General features: G+C 50.7%; 1 protein-coding gene across 3 annotated transcripts in view; it reads left to right on the top strand.

Annotated features, from left to right (window-relative positions):
- The window catches only part of ilkap (integrin-linked kinase-associated serine/threonine phosphatase), an 84,150-nt gene that overhangs the window by 37,968 nt on the left and 21,326 nt on the right, over window positions 1-24,856 (top strand). For all 3 annotated transcript variants that reach the window (XM_085990734.1, XM_085990732.1, XM_085990733.1), the window contains exon 8: window positions 12,535-12,656. In XM_085990734.1, the coding sequence (XP_085846860.1) occupies window positions 12,535-12,656 (122 nt within the window). The remainder of the gene's footprint in view (window positions 1-12,534; window positions 12,657-24,856) is intronic.

Below are 24,856 nucleotides of genomic sequence, written 5' to 3'. Positions count from 1 at the left end.
GTCTATGTAGGTAACAAATGCATTGTGGTTTCACATTTCCTTATTTCTACTGGTATCAGAATTATTCATTTGAGAATCTTTACACCAATGGAGCAGTATGTATAATCATGGTGCCATGTACGTTGGTCAGTGTGTGCACAGTTTCAGGGTGTGATGTATGAGGGCCGGTGTGTGTACAGTCTCGGGGTGTGATGTAAGAGGGTCGATGTGTGTACAGCCTCAGGGTGTGTACAGTCTCGGGGTTTGATGTAAGAGGGTCGATGTGTGTACAGTCTCGGGGTGTGATGTAAGAGGGTCAATGTGTGTACAGTCTCGGGGTGTGATGTAAGAGGGTCGATGTGTGTACAGTCTCTGGGTGTGATGTAAGAGGGTCGATGTGTGTACAGTCTCGGGGTGTGATGTTCGTGGGTCGGTGTGTGTACAGTCTCTGGGTGTGATATATGTGGGTCGGTGTGTGTACAGTCTCAGGTGTGATGTAAGAGGGTCGATGTGTGTACAGTCTCGGCGTTTGATGTACGTGGGTCGGTGTGTGTACAGTCTCTGGGTGTGATGTATGTGGGTCAGTATGTGTACAGTCTCGGGGTGTGCTGTGCTTGGGTCAGAGTGTGTACAATCTTGCGAAAGAGAGTCCCGAATTCTGTGTTGCCTGCCCAGTGCCATGGTTAAGGATATCGCCTCATGGCTAGAGAAGACCTTGAAGTGAGGGGGTGGGGGGGGGGGGGGGGAATCCAGTTGTCGTGGTCCATGTAGGAGCCAACGACTAAGAATGAGGTTCTGCTGAGGGAGTTTGAGGAGCTAGGGTCCAAATTAAAAAGCAGAACCTCAAAAGTAATAATCTCTGGATTACTACCTGAGCCACACGCAAACTGGCATAGGGTCAAGCAGATCAAAGGGTTAAATGCGTGGCTCACAGAGTGGTTTGGGAAGAAGGGGTTTCAATTCATGGGGCACTGGCACCAGTACTGGGGAAAGAGGGAGCTGTTCCGTTCGGATGGGCTCCACTTAAACTGGGCTGGGACCAGCGTCCTGGCGAATCAAATAACTAGGGCTGTAGATAGGGCTTTAAACTAAAAAGGGGGGGGAGGGGTCAGGTGAGGGGAAATTTAGAAATCTAAAGAGAAAGGTCAAGGCAATAGAGCAGTGTAGCGATTTGGATAAAAATAAGCAGTGTGTGACAGGAAGGGACAGAGTTTAGCAGTGCAGCAGAGAATAAGGTCAAAGCAGGAAAAAATGGTAAAAAATTTAAATTAAGGGTTCTTTATCTGTTTGCACGAAATAGTCGTAACAAGATAGACGAACTAGTGGCACAAATAGAGATAAATGGGTTTGATCTAATAGCCATTACAGAGATGTGGTTACAAGGTGACCAAGGTTGGGAACTAAATGTTCCAGGGTACTTGATGTTTCGAAAAGACAGGCAGAATGGAAAAGGGGCGGGGGGGTGGGAGCCCTGATAATAAAGGATGACAAAAGGACGGTAGAGAGAAAGGATCTCGGCTCGGAAGATCAGCAAGTAGAATCAGTATGGGTGGAGATAAGGAATAACAAGGGGCAGAAAACACTGGTGGGAGTAGTATATAGGCCCCCTAACAGTAGTTTTACCCTTGGACAGAATATTAATCAAGAAATAGTAGGAGCTTGTAACAAAGGTAATGTAATAATCATGGGGGACATTAATCTTCTTATAGACTGGACAAATCAAATCGGCAAAGGTAGTCTGGAGGACGAGTTCATGGAATGAATTCGGAACAGTTTCCTAGAACAATACATCATGGAACCAACCAGGGAACAGGCTATTTTAGATCTTGTATTGTGTAATGAAACGGGATTAATTAGCATTCTCATAGTAAAGGATCCTCTGGGGCAGAGCGATCATAATATGATAGAATTTCACATTAAGTTTGAGAGTGACTTGTCTAAGTCCGAAACTAGAGTCTTAAACTTAAATAAAGCCAATTACATAGGTATGAGGGGCGAGGTGGCTAAGGTAGATTGGAAAATAGATGAAAAGGTATGGCGGTAGATAAGCAGTGACTAGCATTTAAAGAAATATTACATAATTCTCAACAAAATATATTCCATTGAGAAATAAAAACTCCATGGGAAAAGTGATCTATCCGTGGCTAACTAAAGAAGTTAAGAATAGCATTAGATTGAAAGAAGAAGCTTATAATGTTGCGAAGAATAGTAGTAAGCCTGAGGATTGCGAGAGTTTCAGAAACCAGCAAAGGATGACCAAAAAATTGATAAGGGGAAAAAATAGAATATGAGAGAAAACTAGCAAGAAATATAAAAACAGATTGTAAGAGCTTCTACAAGTATGTAAAAAGGAAGAGAGTAACAAAAGTAAACATTGATCCCTTAGAGGCTGAAACAGGAGAAATTATTATGGGAAATAAGGAAATGGCAGCAACGTTAAACAAATATTTTGTATCTCTTCACAGTTGAATACACAAAAAGCATACCAAAAATGGTGGGGAACCAAGGGTCTAATGAGGGCGAGGAACTTAACGTAATTAATACAAGTAGAGGATAAAGTACTAGAAAAACTAATGGGACTAAAAGCTGACAAATCCCCTGGACCTGATGGTCTATATCCTAAGGTTCTAAAAGAGGTGGAGTGGATGCATTGGTTTTGATCTTCCAAAATTCCCTAGATTCTAGAATGGTCTCAGCAGATTGGAAGGTAGCAAATGTAACACCGCTATTCAAGAAAGGAGGGAGGGAGAAAATCAGGAACTACAGGCCAGTTAGCCTGACATCAGTCGTCGGGAAAATGCTGGAATCCATTGTTAAGGAAGCGGTATCTGGGCACTTAAAAAATCATAACATGATTAGGCAGAGTCAGCATGGTTTTCTGAAAGGGAAATCGTGTTTGACAAATTTATTAGAGTTTTTTGAGGATGTAAGTAGTAGAGTAGATAAAGGGGAACCAGTGGATGTAGTATATTTGGATTTACAAAAGGCATTCGATAAGGTGCCACATAAAAGGTTATTACACAAGATTAGGGCTCATGGGGTTGGGGCTAATATAGTAGCATGGATAGAGGATTGGTTAATGGACAGAAAACAGAGAGCAGTCTTTTTCAGGTTGGCAGGCTGTAACTAGAGTTGCCCCAAGGATCAATGCTGGGGCCTCAGCTATTTACAATCTATATTAATGACCTAGATGAAGAAACTGAGTGTAATGTATCCAAATTTGCTGATGATACAAAGCTAGGTGGGACTGTAAGCTGTGAGGAGAACAAAGGGCTGGATTTTGATACTGGAGGCGTGTAGGAGGCGGGACTACAACTTTTGGGGTTGTAGCCCCGCCTCCATCGAGTTGTGGCCAACCCACGCGATTTTCACTTGATTGACCTTGTTGAGCCCGCCCATCCGGCAACAGGTGACGTCACAGATTGACATTTCATCTGTCAAGAGCTTTAGACAGATGAAATATCAGCGTTTGACAGCTCTTTGAAGCTGTCAAATACTGACAGTCTGTACACTAAGTTAATTCCTTCCTCTCGGGCTGATTTAGAGATCTCTCCAGAACAGAAAGCTGAATGCTGCAACTTTTGACAGCTCGCGGCCATTCTGCTTTCTGTGCCGGTGAGATGAGGGACTCCCGAGACCTGAAGGAAGGAAGGCTGTAAAGATAATTAAACTTATTTAAACACTTTACACACACCAAACACACTTACCTCTGCACTCATGCACACATCACTCACCTGAACACCGGACATCTCGAACCCTCCAAGCCCTTCAGCCCGACTGTCCGCATCGCTAACTTGGCGTGGTTTGGAGCCGTCGGGAATCCCACACTTCAGGGATAAAAATGGGGATTAGGCTAAAAACTGCCTGTTAACTACCTGTTAACAGGCAGTTAATTGGCACTAATCCCCTTCCCGCCTCGGGGAGGCGGCTCCCAGCACAGGTCGGGTATCCGCCTCCTTTGAAACTGGCATGGAGGTGGGGTGGGGGCAGGACGGTTCGTGCCCCCCGATTTCGCGATTTTAACCCCCCACACGCCTCCAATCCCGCCTCCACAGCCCAATAAAAATCCTGCCCAAAGAGTCTGCAAAGGGATATAGATAGACTAAGTGAGTGGGCAGTAAGGTGGCAGATGGAGTATAATGTAGGGAAATGTGAAGTTATTCACTTTGGTAGGAAGAATGGAAAAACAGAATATTTTTTAAATGGTGAGAAATTTTCAAATGTTGGTGTTCAGAGAGATTTGGGTGTCCTCGTGCAAGAAATACAGAAAGCTAGCATGCAGGTACAGCAAGCAATAAGGAAGGCAAATGGCATGTTGTCCTTTATTGCAAGGGGTTTGGAGTATAAGAGTAAGGAAGTCTTGCTACAATTGTACAGGGCCTTGGTGAGACCGCACCTGGAGTACTGTGCACAGTTTTGGCCTCCTTATCTGAGGAAGGATATACTTTCCTTGGAGGCAACGCAACGAAGGTTCACTAGATTGATTCTTGTGATGAGAGGGCTACCCAATGATGAGAGATTGTGTAGATTGGGCCTATACTCTCTGGTGTTTAGAAGAATGAGAGGTGATCTCGTTGAAACATAAAGATTCTGAAGGGGATTGACTTGGTAGATGCTGAGAGGTTGTTTCCCCTGGCTGGAGTGTCTAGAACTAGGCATAGTCTCAGGATAAGGGGTAGGCCATTTAAGACCGAGATAAGGAGGAATTTCTTCACTCAAAGGGTTGTGAATCTTTGGAATTTTCTGCCCCAGAGGGTTGTGGATGCTGAGTCTTTGAGTATACTCAGGGCTGAGACAGAGAGATTTTTGGAATCAAGGGATACGGAGATCGGGCGGGAAAGTGGAGTTGAGGTTGATGATCAGCCATGATCTTATTGAATGGTGGAGCAGGCTCAAGGGGCCGTATGGCCTACTCCTGCTCCTATTTCTTATGTTCTTAATCTTGGGGTGTGATTTACGAGGGTCAGTGTGTGTACAGTCTTGGGGTGTGATTTACAAGGGTCAGTGTGTGTACAGTCTTGGGGTGTGATGTACGAGGGTCAGTGTGTACAATCTCGGGGTGTGATGTATGTGGGTCAGTGTGTGCAGTCTCGTGTGATGTACGTGGGTCAGTGTGTACAGTCTCAGTGTGATGTACGTGGGTCAGTGTGTACAGTCTCAGGGTGTGATGTATGAGGGTCAGTGTGTACAGTCTCTGGGTATGATGTACGAAGGTCAGTGTACAGTCTCGGGGTGTGATGTACGTGGGTCAGTGTGTACAGTCTCAGGGTGTGATGTACGAGGGTCAGTGTGTACAGTCTCGGGGTGTAATGTACGAGGGTCAGTGTGTACAGTCTCGGGGTGTGATGTACGAGGGTCAGTGTGTACAGTCTCGGGGTGTGATGTACGTGGGTCAGTGTGTACAGTCTCGGGGTGTGATGTATGAGGGTCAGTGTGTACAGTCTCGGGGTGTGATGTATGAGGGTCAGTGTGTACAGTCCCGTGTGATGTACGTGGGTCAGTGTATACAGTCTCGGGGTGTGATGTACGACGGTCAGTGTGTACAGTCTCGGGGTGTGATGTACGTGGGTCAGTGTGTACAATCTCGGGGTGTGATGTACGAGGGTCAGTGTGTACAGTCTCGTGTGATGTACGAGGGTCAGCATGTACAGTCTTGGGGTGTGATGTACGAGGGTCAGTGTGTACAGTCTCGGGGTGTGATGTACGAGGGTCAGTATGTACAGTCTCGGGGTGTGATATACATGGGTCAGTGTGTACAATCTCGGGGTGTGATGTACGAGGGTCAGTGTGTACAATGTCGGGGTGTGATGTACATGGGTCAGTGTGTACAGTCTCGGGGTGTGATGTACGAGGGTCAGTGTACAGTCTCTGGGTGTGCTGTACGAGGGTCAGTGTGTACAGTCTCGGGGTGTGATGTACATGGGTCAGTGTGTACAGTCTCTGGGTGTGATGTACATGGGTCAGTGTGTACAGTCTCGGGGTGTGATGTACATGGGTCAGTGTGTACAGTCTCGGGGTGTGATGTACATGGGTCAGTGTGTACAGTCTCGGGGTGTGATGTACATGGGTCAGTGTGTACAGTCTCGGGGTGTGATGTACATGGGTCAGTGTGTACAGTCTCGGGGTGTGATGGACATGGGTCAGTGTGTACAGTCTCGGGGTGTGATGTATGAGGGTCAGTGTGTACAGTCTCGGGGTGTGATGTACGAGGGTCAGTGTGTACAGTCTCGAGGTGTGATGTACGAGGGTCAGTGTGTACAATTTTGGGATGTGATGTACGAGGGTCAGTGTGTGCAGTCTCGGGGTGTGATGTACGAGGGTCAGTGTGTACAGTCTCTGGGTGTGATGTACGAGGGTCAGTGTGTACAGTCTCGGGGTGTGATGTACGAGGGTCGGTGTGTGCAGTCTCGGGGTGTGATGTACGAGGGCCAGTGTACAGTCTCGGGGTGTGATGTACGAGGGTCAGTATGTACAGTCTCGGGGTGTGATGTACATGGGTCAGTGTGTACAGCCTCGGGGTGTGATGTACGTGGGTCAGTGTGTACAGTCTCGGGGTGTGCTGTACGAGGGTCAGTGTGTACAGTCTCGGGGTGTGATGTACGAGGGTCAGTGTGTACAGTCTCGTGTGATGTACGAGGGTCAGCATGTACAGTCTCGGGGTGTGATGTACGAGGGTCAGTGTGTACAGTCTCGTGTGATGTACGAGGGTCACTATGTACAGTCTCGGGGTGTGATGTACGAGGGTCAGTGTGTACAGTCTCGGGGTGTAATGTACGAGGGTCAGTGTGTACAGTCTCGGGGTGTGATGTACGAGGGTCAGTGTGTACAGTCTCTGGGTATGATGTACGAAGGTCAGTGTACAGTCTCGGGGTGTGATGTACGTGGGTCAGTGTGTACAGTCTCAGGGTGTGATGTACGAGGGTCAGTGTGTACAGTCTCGGGGTGTAATGTACGAGGGTCAGTGTGTACAGTCTCGGGGTGTGATGTACGAGGGTCAGTGTGTACAGTCTCGGGGTGTGATGTACGTGGGTCAGTGTGTACAGTCTCGGGGTGTGATGTATGAGGGTCAGTGTGTACAGTCTCGGGGTGTGATGTATGAGGGTCAGTGTGTACAGTCCCGTGTGATGTACGTGGGTCAGTGTATACAGTCTCGGGGTGTGATGTACGACGGTCAGTGTGTACAGTCTCGGGGTGTGATGTACGTGGGTCAGTGTGTACAATCTCGGGGTGTGATGTACATGGGTCAGTGTGTACAGTCTCGGGGTGTGATGTACGAGGGTCAGTGTGTACAGTCTCGTGTGATGTACGAGGGTCAGCATGTACAGTCTTGGGGTGTGATGTACGAGGGTCAGTGTGTACAGTCTCGGGGTGTGATGTACGAGGGTCAGTATGTACAGTCTCGGGGTGTGATATACATGGGTCAGTGTGTACAATCTCGGGGTGTGATGTACGAGGGTCAGTGTGTACAATGTCGGGGTGTGATGTACATGGGTCAGTGTGTACAGTCTCGGGGTGTGATGTACGAGGGTCAGTGTACAGTCTCTGGGTGTGCTGTACGAGGGTCAGTGTGTACAGTCTCGGGGTGTGATGTACATGGGTCAGTGTGTACAGTCTCTGGGTGTGATGTACATGGGTCAGTGTGTACAGTCTCGGGGTGTGATGTACATGGGTCAGTGTGTACAGTCTCGGGGTGTGATGTACATGGGTCAGTGTGTACAGTCTCGGGGTGTGATGTACATGGGTCAGTGTGTACAGTCTCGGGGTGTGATGTACATGGGTCAGTGTGTACAGTCTCGGGGTGTGATGGACATGGGTCAGTGTGTACAGTCTCGGGGTGTGATGTATGAGGGTCAGTGTGTACAGTCTCGGGGTGTGATGTACGAGGGTCAGTGTGTACAGTCTCGAGGTGTGATGTACGAGGGTCAGTGTGTACAATTTTGGGATGTGATGTACGAGGGTCAGTGTGTGCAGTCTCGGGGTGTGATGTACGAGGGTCAGTGTGTACAGTCTCTGGGTGTGATGTACGAGGGTCAGTGTGTACAGTCTCGGGGTGTGATGTACGAGGGTCGGTGTGTGCAGTCTCGGGGTGTGATGTACGAGGGCCAGTGTACAGTCTCGGGGTGTGATGTACGAGGGTCAGTATGTACAGTCTCGGGGTGTGCTGTACGAGGGTCAGTGTGTACAGTCTCGGTGTGATGTACGAGGGTCAGTGTGTACAGTCTCGGGGTGTGCTGTACGAGGGTCAGTGTGTACAGTCTCGGGGTGTGATGTACGAGGGTCAGTGTGTACAGTCTCGTGTGATGTACGAGGGTCAGCATGTACAGTCTCGGGGTGTGATGTACGAGGGTCAGTGTGTACAGTCTCGTGTGATGTACGAGGGTCACTATGTACAGTCTCGGGGTGTGATGTACGAGGGTCAGTGTGTACAGTCTCGGGGTGTGATGTACGAGGGTCACTATGTACAATCTCGGGGTGTGATGTACGAGGGTCAGTGTGTACAGTCTCGGGGTGTGATGTACGAGGGTCAGTGTGTGCAGTCTCGGGGTGTGATGTACGAGGGTCAGTGTACAGTCTCGGGGTGTGCTGTACGAGGGTCAGTGTGTACAGTCTCGGGGTGTGATGTACATGGGTCAGTGTGTACAGTCTCGGGGTGTGATGTACATGGGTCAGTGTGTACAGTCTCGGGGTGTGATGGACATGGGTCAGTGTGTACAGTCTCGGGGTGTGATGTACGAGGGTCAGTGTGTACAGTCTCGGGGTGTGATGTACGAGGGTCAATGTGTACAGTCTCGAGGTGTGATGTACGAGGGTCAGTGTGTACAATTTTGGGATGTGATGTACATGGGTCAGTGTGTACAGTCTCGAGGTGTGATGTACGAGGGTCAGTGTGTACAGTCTCGGGGTGTGATGTACGAGGGTCAGTGTGTGCAGTCTTGGGGTGTGATGTACGAGGGTCAGTGTGTACAGTCTCTGGGTGTGATGTACGAGGGTCAGTGTGTACAGTCTCGGGGTGTGATGTACGAGGGTCGGTGTGTGCAGTCTCGGGGTGTGATGTACGAGGGCCAGTGTACAGTCTCGGGGTGTGATGTACGAGGGTCAGTATGTACAGTCTCGGGGTGTGATGTACATGGGTCAGTGTGTACAATCTCGGGGTGTGATGTACGAGGGTCAGTGTGTACAGTCTCGGGGTGTGATGTACGAGAGTCAGTGTGTGCAGTCTCGGGGTGTGATGTACGAGGGTCAGTGTACAGTCTCGGGGTGTGCTGTACGAGGGTCAGTGTGTACAGTCTCGGGGTGTGATGTACATGGGTCAGTGTGTACAGTCTCTGGGTGTGATGTACATGGGTCAGTGTGTACAGTCATGGGGTGTGATGTACATGGGTCAGTGTGTACAGTCTCGGGGTGTGATGGACATGGGTCAGTGTGTACAGTCTCTGGGTGTGATGTACGAGGGTCAGTGTGTACAGTCTCGGGGTGTGATATACATGGGTCAGTGTGTACAATCTCGGGGTGTGATGTACGAGGGTCAGTGTGTACAGTCTCGGGGTGTGATGTACGAGAGTCAGTGTGTGCAGTCTCGGGGTGTGATGTACGAGGGTCAGTGTACAGTCTCGGGGTGTGCTGTACGAGGGTCAGTGTGTACAGTCTCGGGGTGTGATGTACATGGGTCAGTGTGTACAGTCTCTGGGTGTGATGTACATGGGTCAGTGTGTACAGTCTCGGGGTGTGATGGACATGGGTCAGTGTGTACAGTCTCTGGGTGTGATGTACGAGGGTCAGTGTGTACAGTCTCGGGGTGTGATGTACGAGGGTCAATGTGTACAGTCTCGAGGTGTGATGTACGAGGGTCAGTGTGTACAATTTTGGGATGTGATGGACATGGGTCAGTGTGTACAGTCTCGAGGTGTGATGTACGAGGGTCAGTGTGTACAGTCTCGGGGTGTGATGTACGAGGGTCAGTGTGTGCAGTCTTGGGGTGTGATGTACGAGGGTCAGTGTACAGTCTCTGGGTGTGATGTACGAGGGTCAGTGTGTACAGTCTCTGGGTGTGTTGTACGAGGGTCAGTGTGTACAGTCTCGGGGTGTGATGTACGAGGGTCCGTGTGTGCAGTCTCGGGGTGTGATGTACGAGGGCCAGTGTACAGTCTCGGGGTGTGATGTACGAGGGTCAGTATGTACAGTCTCGGGGTGTGATGTACATGGGTCAGTGTGTACAGCTTCGGGGTGTGATGTACGTGGGTCAGTGTGTACAGTCTCGGGGTGTGCTGTATGAGGGTCAGTGTGTGCAGTCTTGGGGTGTGATGTACGAGGGTCAGTGTGTACAGTCTCGGGGTGTGATGTACGAGGGTCAGTGTGTACAGTCTCGGGGTGTGATGTACGAGGGTCAGTGTGTACAGTCTCGGGGTGTGATGTACGAGGGTCAGTGTGTACAGTCTCGGGGTGTGATGTACGAGGGTCAGTGTGTACAATCTCGGGGTGTGATGTACGAGGGTCAGTGTGTACAGTCTCGGGGTGTGATGTACGAGGGTCAGTGTGTACAGTCTCGGGGTGTGATGTACGAGGGTCAGTGTGTACAGTCTCGGGGTGTGATGTACGAGAGTCAGTGTGTACAATCTCGGGGTGTGATGTACGAGGGTCAGTGTGTACAATCTCGGGGTGTGATGTACGAGGGTCAGTGTGTACAGTCTCGGGGTGTGATGTACGAGGGTCAGTGTGTACAGTCTCGGGGTGTGATGTACGAGGGTCAGTGTGTACAATCTCGGGGTGTGATGTACATAGGTCAGTGTGTACAATCTCGGGGTGTGATGTACGAGGGTCAGTGTGTACAATCTCGGGGTGTGATGTACGAGGGTCAGTGTGTACAATCTCGGGGTGTGATGTACGATGGTCAGTGTGTACAGTCTCGGGGTGTGATGTACGAGGGTCAGTGTGTACAATCTCGGGGTGTGATGTACGAGGGTCAGTGTGTACAATCTCGGGGTGTGATGTACGAGGGTCAGTGTACAATCTCGGGGTGTGATGTACGAGGGTCAGTGTGTACAGTCTCGGGGTGTGATGTACGAGGGTCAGTGTGTACAGTCTCGGGGTGTGATGTACGAGGGTCAGTGTGTACAATCTCGGGGTGTGATGTACGAGGGTCAGTGTGTACAATCTCGGGGTGTGATGTACGAGGGTCAGTGTGTACAGTCTCGGGGTGTGATGTACGAGGGTCAGTGTGTACAATCTCGGGGTGTGATGTACATAGGTCAGTGTGTACAATCTCGGGGTGTGATGTACGAGGGTCAATGTGTACAATCTCGGGGTGTGATGTCCGAGGGTCAGTGTGTACAATCTCGGGGTGTGCTGTACGAGGGTCAGTGTGTACAGTCTCGGGGTGTGATGTACGAGGGTCAGTGTGTACAATCTCGGGGTGTGATGTACGAGGGTCAGTGTGTACAATCTCGGGGTGTGATGTACGAGGGTCAGTGTGTACAATCTCGGGGTGTGATGTACGAGGGTCAGTGTGTACAGTCTCGGGGTGTGATGTACGAGGGTCAGTGTTGTACAGTCTCGGGGTGTGATGTACGAGGGTCAGTGTGTACAATCTCGGGGTGTGATGTACGAGGGTCAGTGTGTACAGTCTCTGGGTGTGATGTACGAGGGTCAGTGTGTACAGTCTCGGGGTGTGATGTACGAGGGTCAGTGTGTACAGTCTCGGGGTGTGATGTACGAGGGTCAGTGTGTACAGTCTCGGGGTGTGATGTACGAGGGTCAGTGTGTACAGTCTCGGGGTGTGATGTACGAGGGTCAGTGTGTACAATCTCGGGGTGTGATGTACGAGGGTCAGTGTGTACAGTCTCGGGGTGTGATGTACGAGGGTCAGTGTGTACAGTCTCGGGGTGTGATGTACGAGGGTCAGTGTGTACAGTCTCGGGGTGTGATGTACGAGGGTCAGTGTGTACAATCTCGGGGTGTGATGTACGAGGGTCAGTGTGTACAGTCTCGGGGTGTGATGTACGAGGGTCAGTGTGTACAGTCTCGGGGTGCGATGTACCAGGGTCAGTGTGTACAGTCTCGGGGTGCGATGTACGAGGGTCAGTGTGTACAGTCTCGGGGTGCGATGTACGAGGGTCAGTGTGTACAATCTCGGGGTGTGATGTACGAGGGTCAGTGTGTACAGTCTCGGGGTGTGATGTACGAGGGTCAGTGTGTACAGTCTCGGGGTGTGATGTACGAGGGTCAGTGTGTACAGTCTCGGGGTGTGATGTACAAGGGTCAGTGTGTACAATCTCGGGGTGTGATGTACGAGGGTCAGTGTGTACAGTCTCGGGGTGTGATGTACGAGGGTCAGTGTGTACAGTCTCGGGGTGTGATGTACGAGGGTCAGTGTGTACAATCTCGGGGTGTGATGTACGAGGGTCAGTGTGTACAATCTCGGGGTGTGATGTACGAGAGTCAGTGTGTCCAGTCTCGGGGTGTGATGTACGAGGGTCAGTTGTATAAAAATCAGAACATTAATTGTAGATGGAATTAACCCTTTACCCGCTGAAGTAAATTTTGCCCTTTCACTTTCAGGCCATTCTGTGTCGGTTCAACGAGGCGAGCAAGAAATTGACGTCCCTGCCACTGGTGAAGGAACATAATCCAACCCAGTACGACGAGAGAATGAGAATCCAGAAAGCAGGAGGCACAGTTAGGTAAGGAGTAAATTCTAGAGATATTTTCTGAAGAAAGGTGGGCAGGTGTCAGATCAAACAAATTATTGTGCTCTGTCAATATCTGCTGGACAAGGAAAGAAAGATGGTCCTTGGAATCTGCCTCTTTTGCACCAAACCCACATAGCCAGTTCCGTGCGCCAGCTTGTTATGTAAAACCGAATATTCTTAGATCCACTGTATGTGGCGCAGAAACCTGGGCTATCCATGCATGCACACAAGAATGAGTCTCCATTTTTTAAATAAGTCTCTTTGTTTTTCGGAGACAAGAGGCAACTAACAGTGTTAAATGCAAGCTAACGGTGGAATGAACTTCCTTTAGCATCACTCTCCAGGGACCAGCTGGTAACTAGGGTTAGGAATGAGCGTTTAGATCAATTTTGTGTGATAGATTTTGGGGTTCAGCGTCCAAACTGATCCCTGTTAATCTTGGAGGAATTTTGTCGACCTTTCAAACAGCAGCAGTTCCTAGAAATTAGAACTAAAAGCTTACAACACAGAAGGAGGCCATTCAGCCCACAGTGTGTTGACGAGTTTTTGCCAGAGCAATTTGAGTGCTCTGCTCTCTCCCGACAGTCCTATAACTTCCTCTTCTTCAAATGTTATCTACTCTTCCCTAAAAAGATGCAATGTTCTTGGTTACTCAACTATTCCCTTTGGCAAAACATTTCATGCTCTTAAGAACTCTCTCTATGTAAATACATTTCTCCAAATCTCTCCCCTCGCTCTCTGACCATTTTAAATTGTTGACTCCTCATCACTGATTTCCCAACCAGACAGCATAACCTTTCCCTAGTCACCGCATCAAAGTTCTTCATAATTTTAAAAACCTCTATTTAACTTCCTCTTACTAACATCTTACTCTATGAACCTATGTTCTCACTTCTTCCATCATTTGTACAAAGGTTTCCTTAATATGTCCACCACACCTTCATCCTCCACAACTAGATTTCCACATGTACACTGATGAAACCCAGCTCTACCTCTCCATCACCTCTCTAGATCCCTCCACTGTCTGTGTTGTCAGACTGTTTATCTGACATGCCGTCCCGGATGAGCCGCTATTTCTTCCAGTTAAACATTGGGAAGAGCAAAGTCATTGTCTACGTTGCCCGCCGCAAAGACTATGCACCCTGTCCCCTAATTCCATCCTCTTCCCCGGCCACTGTCTCCGGTTGAACCAGACTGTTTGCAACCTTGGTGTCTTGTTTGACCCCGAGCTGAGTTTCCAACCCCAGTCACAAAGACCGTCTATTTCCACCTCCATAACATCACCTGTCTCTGCCCCTACCTCAAACGATCTCCTGCCAAATCCCTCAGCCGTGCCTTTGTTACCTCCAGACCTGACCATTCCAAGATTCTCCTGGCCGGCTTCCTATGCTCCTCCCTTCAGCTCATCCAAAACTCTGCTGCCCTTATCCTATCCCTCACTGTCTTGCTCACCCATCACCACTGTGCTTGCTGACTTACATTGACTTCTGGTCCCAAAACACTTCAAGTTTAAAATTCTCATTCTCCCTATCCCTGTAACCTTCTCCAGCCCTACAACTCGGAGCTCTGCATTCCTCTAACTCTGGCCACTTGTGCATCCCCAACTCCCTTTACCCACTATTTGCGGCCCCTAAGCTTTGGAATTCCCTCTCTTCCTTGAAGACCCTCCTTAAAACCCTTTGGAGTCACCCTTCGAATATCTCCTCCTTTAGCTTGGTGTCGATTTTTGTCTGATTACACCTCTGTGAAGCACCTTGGGACTTTTTGCTATGTTAAAGGTGCTATATAAATGCAAGTTGTCATTGTATTAATGCTTCCAACTCTCCAGTTTTGTTTTGTAACTCTCCTCATGCTGGGTAAATCGGGATTTTCAAACTTGCAGCTGGATTTCCAAAATACTAAGCCCACTTGCTGCCTCTCTGAAAGTAATTAGCGTAACTTTAGACTTCATCTATCTACCTGATCTCTCCCTTCTCTGTTATGGTCTGTACCCCAACCATACAGATTTTGGATAAGGTTCTCAGCCAAGTTATTCATCTTTCTTTTTCAGACGCTGTTTTTGGACAATGGTTTTTGTTACCATTTCAAATTCGCAGTTTGTTTTCTCGTATATTAATTTTTAATGTTTATGTTTTTTCTCTCTGAGAACTATTACATACTATTATCAAAACTTTAAACAGAAGATGTGATTCTGCAATCTGCCTTTGGTACAGATGAGGGTCTCGTAAGTGGGGTGGGTGAGAGTTGCAGCAGAGAAGCGAGCAAATGGGATTTGCTGTTCCTGGCCTTTGGGACGCTGACTGGAACAGGAATATACTGGGCAGCACCGCACAACTACACTCTGGAACTGGCCGACTATTTCCTGCTCTTATTGGGATTAGGTAGAAAGATTAAAGCAATTTGCCCCTCAGTGAGGTAAATTGAATCTGAAGGGTTTGATCTGCAAGATGAGAGCCTTCTGGATCGATAGGGTTTGTCGAGTGAGGAGATCTCCGTATTTGCCGTTGACCTGACTGCTGAAAGTTTGGTATGTAGAATTAAATCTGCAAGGATTTAGGCAGGGTGAAGAGTTCCAAGTTTTTAAGTGTGTCTTAAACTTGCTCAGGGCAGGGGCCGTGGCTGATTTTCTGCCCAGCAATTGATTCTGAATGCCTCCTGGCTCTTCATTTCCATGGAAATACCTCCAGCAGTGCTCTGCCCTTCAGATAGCTTTTGGACTCGCTCACCCTCCACACCTGTCTCCAGTTATTACCAGGACATTTCTATCCTTATCTTCCACACCTATGTAACTTGAGTTTCGCAGTGTCCAGTCACGTACGCGTTTTGGCTGCCACTGTAGACCTGAGCCCATCACTTCTTTTTCCCCTTTTCTCTTTTCTCTTTAACCTTCCAAGGCCCCTTTCTCCTGTGGGCATGCCTCCTTTCACTTCTACCCTCTCGGGTACTCTGCCCTCCCAAATCGCTACCCCCAACCCTTCAGCAGTCCTCAACCTTCCTACTCTCCTACCGCCACACCAAGCTTGATTCCCTCTTGGATAAGCCTGCAGCTTCCCTCTGCCTTTTTTTTTTCGTTCATGGAATGTGGGCGTCGCTGGAAAAGCCAGCATTTATTGCCCATTCCTAGTTGCCCTTGAGAAGGTGGTGGTGAGCTGCTGCCTTGAACCGCTGCAGTCCCTGTGGTGAAGGTACTCCCACAGTGCTGTTAGGGAGGGAGTTCCAGGATTTTGACCCAGCGACGATGAAGGATCGGCGATATGTTTCCAAATCAGGATGGTGTGTGACTTGGAGGGGAACTTGCAGGTGGTGGTGTTCCCATGCGCCTGCTGCTCTTGTCCTTCTGGATGGTAGAGGACGCGGGTTTGGAAGGTGCTGCCGAAGAAGCCTTGGCAAGTTGCTGCAGTGTATCTTGTAGATGGTATACACTGCAGCCACAGTACGCCGGTGTGGAGGGGGTGAATGTTTAAGGTGGTGGATGGAGTGCCAATCAAGTGGGCTGCTTTGTCTGGATGGTGTCAAGCTTCTTGAGTGTTGTTGGAGCTGCACTCATCCAGGCTAGTGGAGAGTATTCCATTACACTCCAGAGTTGTGCCTTGTAGATGGTGGAAAGGCTTTGGGGAGTCAGGAGGTGAGACACTCGCCACAGAATACCCAGCCTCTGACCTGGTCTTGTTGCCACAGTATTTATGTGGCTGGTCCAGTTAAGTTTCTGGTCAATGGTGACCCCCCAGGATGTTGATGGGGGATTCGACAATGGTAATGCCGTTGAATGTCAAGGGGAGGTGGTTAGACTCTCGCTTGTTGGAAATAGTCATTGCCTGACACTTCTGTGGAGCGAATGTTACTTGCCACTTATCAGCCCAAGCCTGAATGTCGTCCGGGCATGAACTGCTTCATTACCTGAGGTGTTGCGAATGGTACGGAACACTGTGCAGTCATCAGCGAATATCCCCACTTCTGACCTTATGCTGGAGGGAAGCAGCTGAAGATGTTTGGGCCTAGGACACTGCCCTGAGGAACTCCTGCAGCAATGTTTCGGGCTGTGATGATTGACCTCCAACAACCATAACCACCTTCCTTTGTGCTAGGTATGACTCCAGCTAGTGGAGAGTTTTCCCCCTGATTCCCACTGACTTCAGTTTTACTTGGGCTCCTTGATGCCACACTCGATCAAATGCTGCCTTGATGTCAAGGGCAGTCACTCTCGCCTCACCTCTGGAATTCAGCTCTTTTGTCCATGTTTGGACCAAGGCTGTAATGAGGTCTGAAGCCAAGTGGTCCTGGCGGAACCCAAACTGAGCATCGGTGAGCAGGTTATTGATGAGTAAGCCCAACTTGATAGCACTGTCGACAACACCTTCCATTGCTTGGCTAGAGGCGCGGCTAGTTCTGGAGCACAAGTCTTCAGCATGACAGCCGGGATGTTGTCGGGGCCCATAGCCTTTGCTGTATCCAGTGCGCTCAGCCGTTTCTTGATATCACGTGGAGTGAATCAAATTGGCTGAAGACTGGCTTCTGTCATGGTGAGGACCTCTGGAAGAGGTCGATATGGATCATCCATTTGGCACTTCTGGCTGAAGATGGTTGCAAACACTTCAGCCTTGTCTTTTGCACTCGTGCTGGGCTCCGCCATCATTGAGGATGGGGTTATTCATGGAGCCTCCTCCTACCGTTAGTTGTTTAATGGTCCACCACCAACTGGATGTGGCAGGACTGCAGAGTTTTGATCTGATCCGTTGATTATGGGGTCGCTTAGCCCTGTCTATAGCATGCTGCTTCTGCTTTGTAACATGCATGTAGTCTTGTGTTGCAGCTTCCCCAGGTAGGCACTTCATTTTTAGGTACGCCTGGTGCTGCTCCTGGCATGCTCTTCTGCACTCCTTATTGAATCCGGGTTGGTCCCCTAGCCTGATGGTAATGGTATAAGGGATATGCCAGGCCATGAGGTACAAATTGCAGTGGAATACAATTCTGCTGCTGCTGATGGCCCACAGTGCCTCATGGATGCCCAGTTTTGAGCTGCTATATCTGTTCTGAATCTATTCCATTTAGCATGGTGGTAGTGCCACACAACACGATAGAGAGTGTCCTCGGTGTGAAGACGGGACTTCGTCTCCACAATGACTGTGTGGTGGTCACTGTTACCAATGCTGTCATGGACAGATGCATCTGCGACAGGTAGATTGGTGAGGACGAGGTCAAGTAGGTTTTCCTCTCCTGTTGGTTCTCTCACCACCTGCCGCGGGCCCAGTCTGGCAGCTATGTCCTTCAGGACTCTGCCAGCTCGGTCAGTAGTGGTGCTACCGAGCCACTCTTGGTGATGGACATTGAAGTCCCCCACCCAGAGTACATTCTGTGCCCTTGCTACTCTCAGTGCTTCTTCCAAGTGGTGTTCAACATGGAGGAGCACTGATTCATCAGCTGAGGGAGGGCGGTAGGTGGTAATCAGCAGAAGGTTTCCTTGCCCATGCTTGACCTGAAGCCATGAGCCTTCATGGGGTCCAGAGTCAATGTTGAGGGCTCCCAGGACTACTCCCTCCCAACTGTATACTCTCTTGGCATCCTCTGAAGTGCCCATCGAGGCACTCGTTGCTGCCTTCTTACGAACTGCAACCCCAACTGCCCCATCCTACTCTATTGCCAACCTTCTTGTCCAGCGCACACGCAGGGGGCTGATCTTGCTAATCTCCTTCCCGTTCCACTCACCCATCCCAGTACTAACCCTGTGGACTCTGGCAGCGGCTAGGCTATCACTGCCCTTCTCCGCATCTCCCTCCAGAATGTCTACAAGGTCCTTATCATCCATGAGTTTATTGTGGATGATTGCATCAACATCATGGCCTTGACTGAAACCTGGCTGAAATCGGCCCCTTCTGGTTATACCTTCCTTGCCCACTTCCCCCGCTCAAATGACTGCGGTGGCAGTGTAGCCATCATCACTAAATCACACCTTGATCTGTCTCACTATTCCTCTGGCATCTTCTCCTCCTTTGAGCGTCTCGCCTTGTTCCACCCCCTCACCTCTCATTTAAAATCCTCATTCTCTACCCCCACCCAAGTACCAAGCCAAGTTTCTCACCGAAATATCTTTGCTGCTTTGATCCCACAGTCTCTGCTTTGAACGACTTCTCATCCTTGGTCATGCTCGCTCTCTCTCACTCTCTCTCTCTCTCTCTCTCTCTCTCTCTCTCTCCTCAGTTCACTGACCTCCTATCCTCCTGAAATCTCTCGCTCTGTATTAACTCCCTTATCCACATTCACAGCCACTCCCTCGACCTCGCTACTCCCATCGTGTCAGTCAAAGATAAGGCCATCTCTGATCACTTCCTTGTACCCCTCTCCACCCACATCCCCCTTCCCCCTCCCAACCCCACTTCCTTCTGTGTCTACCCCTGGAAAAAAAACTTTTGCTCCAACTGCACTTTGAAATTCCCAACTTGGACCCTTGGCCCTCTCTTCACCACAACATTCTTGCAGCTACCGATCTGCTCAATCACACCCTCACCTCCACATTTGATGCCCTTATCCCCATTAAAACCATTACTCTCTATCAGCTAGTCGTTCCCCCTGGTATGCCCTCATCTACACTCCCTTAAGTCCAAGGGACACAGATTTGAACATCTATGGCGGACAACTGGTTCAACCATTCATTGCCAGATGGGGCTGGACTGCATAAAGCACGGTTGGTTCCTGCTCTCCTCTGCTAAAACTGCTCACTATTCTAGGATCATCCTGGAATGTAAAGATAACCTTCAGCTTCTCTTCACTACAAACCGTCTTTTTAAATCCCTGTCCCCAGCCTCCTTCACCCTCATCTCCAACAAATGTGAGGAGCTCATGGACTTCTTTATCACAAAGATTAAGACCATCCGTTCAGCTGCCTCTGCCGCTTCGCTCCCTTCACCAAGCCCACCGGGCCAAAATTCCCTTAAGGTTCCCCCCCGCCCTAGCCCTGAACTCACATCTTTCTCTAGTATCTCTCCTATCTTCCTTCATGCCCTCTCCGAGCTCATCTTGTACATGCGACCCATCTCCTGGTCCCTCGACCCTATTCAAACCGAACTGCTGACCACCCAACTTTCCTTCCTGGCGAATAGGTTAGCAAACATTAACGGTTCCCTTTCAGGTACTGTCCCCCTCTCCTTCAAATCTTCCGTCATAAGCCCTCTCCTCAAAAAAACCCACCCTTGACCCCTCTGTCCTTGCAAACTACTGCCCCAACTCCGACCTGCCTTTCCTCTCAAGTCCTTGAACATGTTGTCACCTCCCAAATCCATGCCCATCTTTCCCGCAATTCCATGTTTGAATCCCTCCAATCAGGTTTCTGGCCCTGCCACAGTACTGAAACGGCCCTTATCAAAGTCACAAATGACATTCTTTGTCACTGTGACCATGATAATCTATCCCTCCTCATCTTTCTCTACCTATCTGCAGCCTTCAACGCAGTTGACAACACCATCCTCCTCCAATGCCTCTCCTCCGTCGTCCAGCTGGGTGGAACTTTCCTTGTTTGGTTCCATTCTTATCTATCGAATCGTAGCCAGAGAATTATCTGCAATGTCTTCTCTTCCCACTCCCGCACCGTTGCCTCCTGGAGTCCCTCAAGGATCTGTCCTTGGCCCCCTCCTATTTCATATTTACATGTTGCCCCTCGGCGACATCATCTGAAAACACATATCCGGTTCCACATGTAAGCTGACGACACTCGGCTCTATTTCACTGCCACCTCTCTGAACCCCTCCGCTGTCTCTGATTTGTCACACTGCTTGTCCGAATTCCAATATTGGATGAGCAGAAATTTCCTCCAACTAAAAATATTGGGAAGACTAAAGCCATTTGGGGGGGAGAAATTCATTATAGCCCAGGAATGGGTGGTAACTTTTGAAAAGCTTTAGAATTAGCACCAGGCACTAATGCTTCAGATGGCAAGCAAAATTAAGTCTAAGTCTCATTGCACAAAGAAAGGATTGGAGTGCTAATGGCCTAGCTCAGTGGTGTTAAACTTGAAGCATAGAAACATAGAAGATAGGAGCAGGAGTAGGTCATTCGGCCCCTCGAGCCTGCTCCGCCATTCAATGCGATCATGGGTGATCATCCAAATTCAGTACCCTGTCCCTGCTTTCTCCCCATATCGCTTGATCCCTTTATCCTTAAGAAATATATCCAACTCCTTCTTGAATATATTTAATGAATTGGCCTCTACTGGCTTCTGTGGTAGAGAATTCCACAGGTTCACCACTCTCTGGGTGAAGAAATTCCTCCTCATTTCTGTCCTAAATGGCTTACCCCTTATCCTTAGACTGTGACCCCTGGTTCTGGACTCCCCGACCATCGGGAACATCCTTCCTACATCTAGTCTCTCCAGTCCTGTCAGAATTTTATAAGTTTCAATGAGATCCCCTCTCATTCTTCTAAACTCCAGCGAGTATAAGCCCAATCGACCCAATCTCTCCTCATACGTCATTCCTGCCATCCCAGGTATCAGCCTGGTGAATCTTCGCTGAACTCCCTCCATGGCAAGAACATCCTTCCTCAGATAAGGTGACCAAAACTGCACACAGTACTCAAGATGTGGTCTCACCAAGGCCCTGTACAACTGCAGCAAGACATCCTTGTTCCTGTACTCAAACTCTCTCGCTATGAAGGCCAACATACCGTTTGCCTTCTTAACCGCCTGCTGCACCTGCATGCTTACCTTCAGCGACTGGTGCACAAGGACACCCAGGTCTCATTGCACATCCCCTTCTCCAAATCTATTGCCATTCAGATAATAATCTGCCTTCCTGTTTTTGACACCAAAGTGGATAACCTGATCAATATCAGGTGCAGTCTAATCACAAGTCATCGTTGCCACAGGCTCTTCCCAGTTCTTAAAGGGGAGGTTCATTGATGCTGCAGAACCTCAGTCTCATCATTGCTGGCTGTGCAGCCGTCTCAGCGAGCAGGAGCCGGACGACTCAAGCAGCCCTCATGGCCCTTCTCCTCCCTCTGGCCACATGTTCCAGAGAGAGAGAGAGGGGAGGAAGGAGAGAGAGAGAGGGGGAAGGAGAGGGGGGAAGGAGAGGGAGAAGGAGAGGGGGGAAGGAGGGGGAGGGAGAGAGAGGGGGGAAGGAGAGAGAGAGAGGGAAGGAGAGAGAGAGGGGGGAAGGAGAGAGAGAGGGGGGAAGGAGAGAGAGAGGGGGGAAGGAGAGAGAGAGGGGGAAGGAGAGAGAGGGGGAAGGAGAGAGAGAGGGGGAAGGAGAGAGAGAGGGGGAAGGAGAGAGAGAGGGGGAAGGAGAGAGAGAGGGGGAAGGAGAGAGAGAGAGAGAGGGGGAAGGAGAGAGAGAGAGGGGGGAAGGAGAGAGAGAGAGAGAGGGGGAAGGAGAGAGAGAGAGAGAGGGGGAAGGAGAGAGAGAGGGGGAAGGAGAGAGAGAGGGAAGGAGAGAGAGAGGGGGGAAGGAGAGAGAGAGGGGGAAGGAGAGAGAGAGGGGGAAGGAGAGAGAGAGGGGGGAAGGAGAGAGAGAGGGGGAAGGAGAGAGAGAGGGGGAAGGAGAGAGAGGGGGAAGGAGAAAGAGAGGGGGAAGGAGAGAGAGAGGGGGAAGGAGAGAGAGAGGGGGAAGGAGAGAGAGAGGGGGAAGGAGAGAGGGGGAAGGAGAGAGAGAGAGAGGGGGAAGGAGAGAGAGAGGGAAGGAGAGGGAGAGAGGGGGAAGGAGAGGGGGAGAGGGGGAAGGAGAGGGAGAGAGGGGGAGGGAGAGAGAGAGGGGGGAAGGAGAGAGGGAGAGGGGGGAAGGAGAGAGAGAGAGGGGGGAAGGAGAGAGAGAGGGGGAAGGAGAGAGAGAGAGAGAGAGGGAAGGAGAGAGAGAGAGAGAGGGGGAAGGAGAGAGAGAGAGAGGGGGAAGGAGAGAGAGAGAGAGAGGGGGAAGGGAGAGAGAGAGGGGGAAGGAGAGAGAGAGGGGGAAAGGAGAGAGAGGGGGGAAGGAGAGGGAGAGAGGGGGGAAGGAGAGGGGGAGAGGGGGGAAGGAGAGGGAGAGAGGGGGGAAGGAGAGGGAGAGAGGGGGGAAGGAGAGAGAGGGAAGGAGAGAGAGAGAGAGAGAGGGGGAAGGAGAGAGAGAGAGAGGGGGGAAGGAGAGAGAGAGAGGGGGAAGGAGAGAGAGAGGGGGAAGGAGAGAGAGAGGGGAAGGAGAGAGAGAGGGGGAAGGAGAGAGAGGGGGAAGGAGAGAGAGAGAGGGGGAAGGAGAGAGCGAGAGAGAGAGAGGGGGAAGGAGAGAGACAGAGAGGGGGGAAGGAGAGAGAGAGAGGGGGGAAGGAGAGAGAGAGAGAGAGGGGGAAGGAGAGAGAGAGAGAGGGGGAAGGAGAGAGAGAGGGGGAAGGGGAGAGAGAGAGAGGGGGAAGGAGAGAGAGGGGGAAGGAGAGAGAGAGAGAGAGGGGGAAGGAGAGAGAGAGAGAGGGGGAAGGAGAGAGAGGGGGAAGGAGAGAGAGGGGGAAGGAGAGAGAGAGGGGGAAGGAGAGAGAGGGGGGAAGGAGAGAGAGAGAGGGGGGAAGGAGAGGGAGAGAGGGGGAAGGAGAGGGAGAGGGGGGAAGGAGAGGGAGAGAGGGGGGAAGGAGAGAGAGAGAGGGGGGAAGGAGAGAGCGAGAGGGGGAAGGAGAGAGCGAGAGAGGAGAAGGAGAGAGACAGAGAGGGGAAGGAGAGAGAGAGAGGGGGGAAGGAGAGAGAGAGAGAGGGGGAAGGAGAGAGAGAGAGGGGAAGGAGAGAGAGAGAGGGGAAGGAGAGAGAGAGGGGGAAGGGAGAGAGAGAGAGGGGGAAGGAGAGAGAGAGAGAGGGGGAAGGAGAGAGAGAGGGGAAGGAGAGAGAGAGAGAGGGGGAAGGAGAGAGAGAGAGAGAGGGGGAAGGAGAGAGAGAGAGGAGAGAGGGGGAAGGAGAGAGAGAGAGAGAGAGAGGGAAGGAGAGAGAGAGGGGGGAAGGAGAGAGGGGGAAGGAGAGAGGGGCTAAGGAGAGAGAGAGGGGGAAGGAGGAGAGAGAGAGAGGGGGAAGGAGAGAGAGAGAGAGAGAGGGGGAAGGAGAGAGAGAGAGAGGGGAAGGAGAGAGAGAGAGAGAGAGGGAAGGAGAGAGAGAGAGGGGGAAGGAGAGAGGGGGGGAAGGAGAGAGGGGGAAGGAGAGAGAGAGGGGGGAAGAGAGAGAGAGAGGGGGGAAGGAGAGAGGGGCTAAGGAGAGAGAGGGGGAAGGAGAGAGAGAGGGGGGAAGGAGAGAGAGAGAGAGAGAGGGGGAAGGAGAGAGAGAGAGAGGGGGAAGGAGAGAGAGAGAGAGAGGGGGAAGGAGAGAGAGAGAGGGGGAAGGAGAGAGGAAGGAGAGAGAGAGAGGGGAAGGAGAGAGAGAGGGGGGAAGGAGAGAGAGAGAGGGGGAAGGAGAGAGAGAGAGAGAGGGGGAAGGAGAGAGAGAGAGAGAGAGGGAAGGAGAGAGAGGGGGGAAGGAAGAGAGGGGCTAAGGAGAGAGAGAGGGGGAAGGAGAGAGAGAGAGGGGAAAGAGAGAGGGGGGAAGGAGAGAGAGAGAGAGAGGGGGGAAGGAGAGAGAGAGAGAGGGGGGGAAGGAGAGAGAGAGAGGGGGGGGGAAGGAGAGAGAGAGAGAGAGGGGAAGGAGAGAGAGAGAGAGAGAGGGGGAAGGAGAGAGAGAGAGAGAGGGAAGGAGAGAGGGAGAGGGGGAAGGAGAGAGAGAGAGAGAGGGGGAAGGAGAGAGAGGGGGGAAGGAGAGAGGGGCTAAGGAGAGAGAGAGGGGGAAGGAGAGAGAGAGGGGAAAGAGAGAGAGAGGGGGGAAGGAGAGAGAGAGAGAGAGGGGGGAAGGAGAGAGAGAGGGGGGAAGGAGAGAGAGGGGGAAGGAGAGAGAGAAGGGGGAAGGAGAGAGAGAGGGGGAAGGAGAGAGAGAGGGGGAAGGAGAGAGAGAGGGGGAAGGAGAGAGAGGGGAAGGAGAGAGAGAGAGAGAGGGGGAAGGAGAGAGAGAGAGAGGTGGAAGGAGAGAGAGAGAGAGGGGGAAGGAGAGAGAGAGAGAGGGGGAAGGAGAGAGAGAGAGAGAGAGAGGGGAAGGAGAGAGAGAGGGGGAAGGAGAGAGAGAGAGAGAGGGGGAAGGAGAGGGGGAGAGGGGAAGGAGAGGGAGAGAGAGAGGGGGGAAGGAGAGAGAGAGAGGGGGGAAGGAGAGAGAGAGGGGGAAGGAGAGAGAGAGAGAG

Source organism: Somniosus microcephalus, chromosome 6 (genome assembly GCF_052327205.1).
Source record: "Somniosus microcephalus isolate GS21.2 chromosome 6, FLI_Smic_1.0, whole genome shotgun sequence".
Classification (NCBI taxonomy): domain Eukaryota; kingdom Metazoa; phylum Chordata; class Chondrichthyes; order Squaliformes; family Somniosidae; genus Somniosus; species Somniosus microcephalus.
This window is presented reverse-complemented; position numbering and strand designations above follow the sequence as displayed.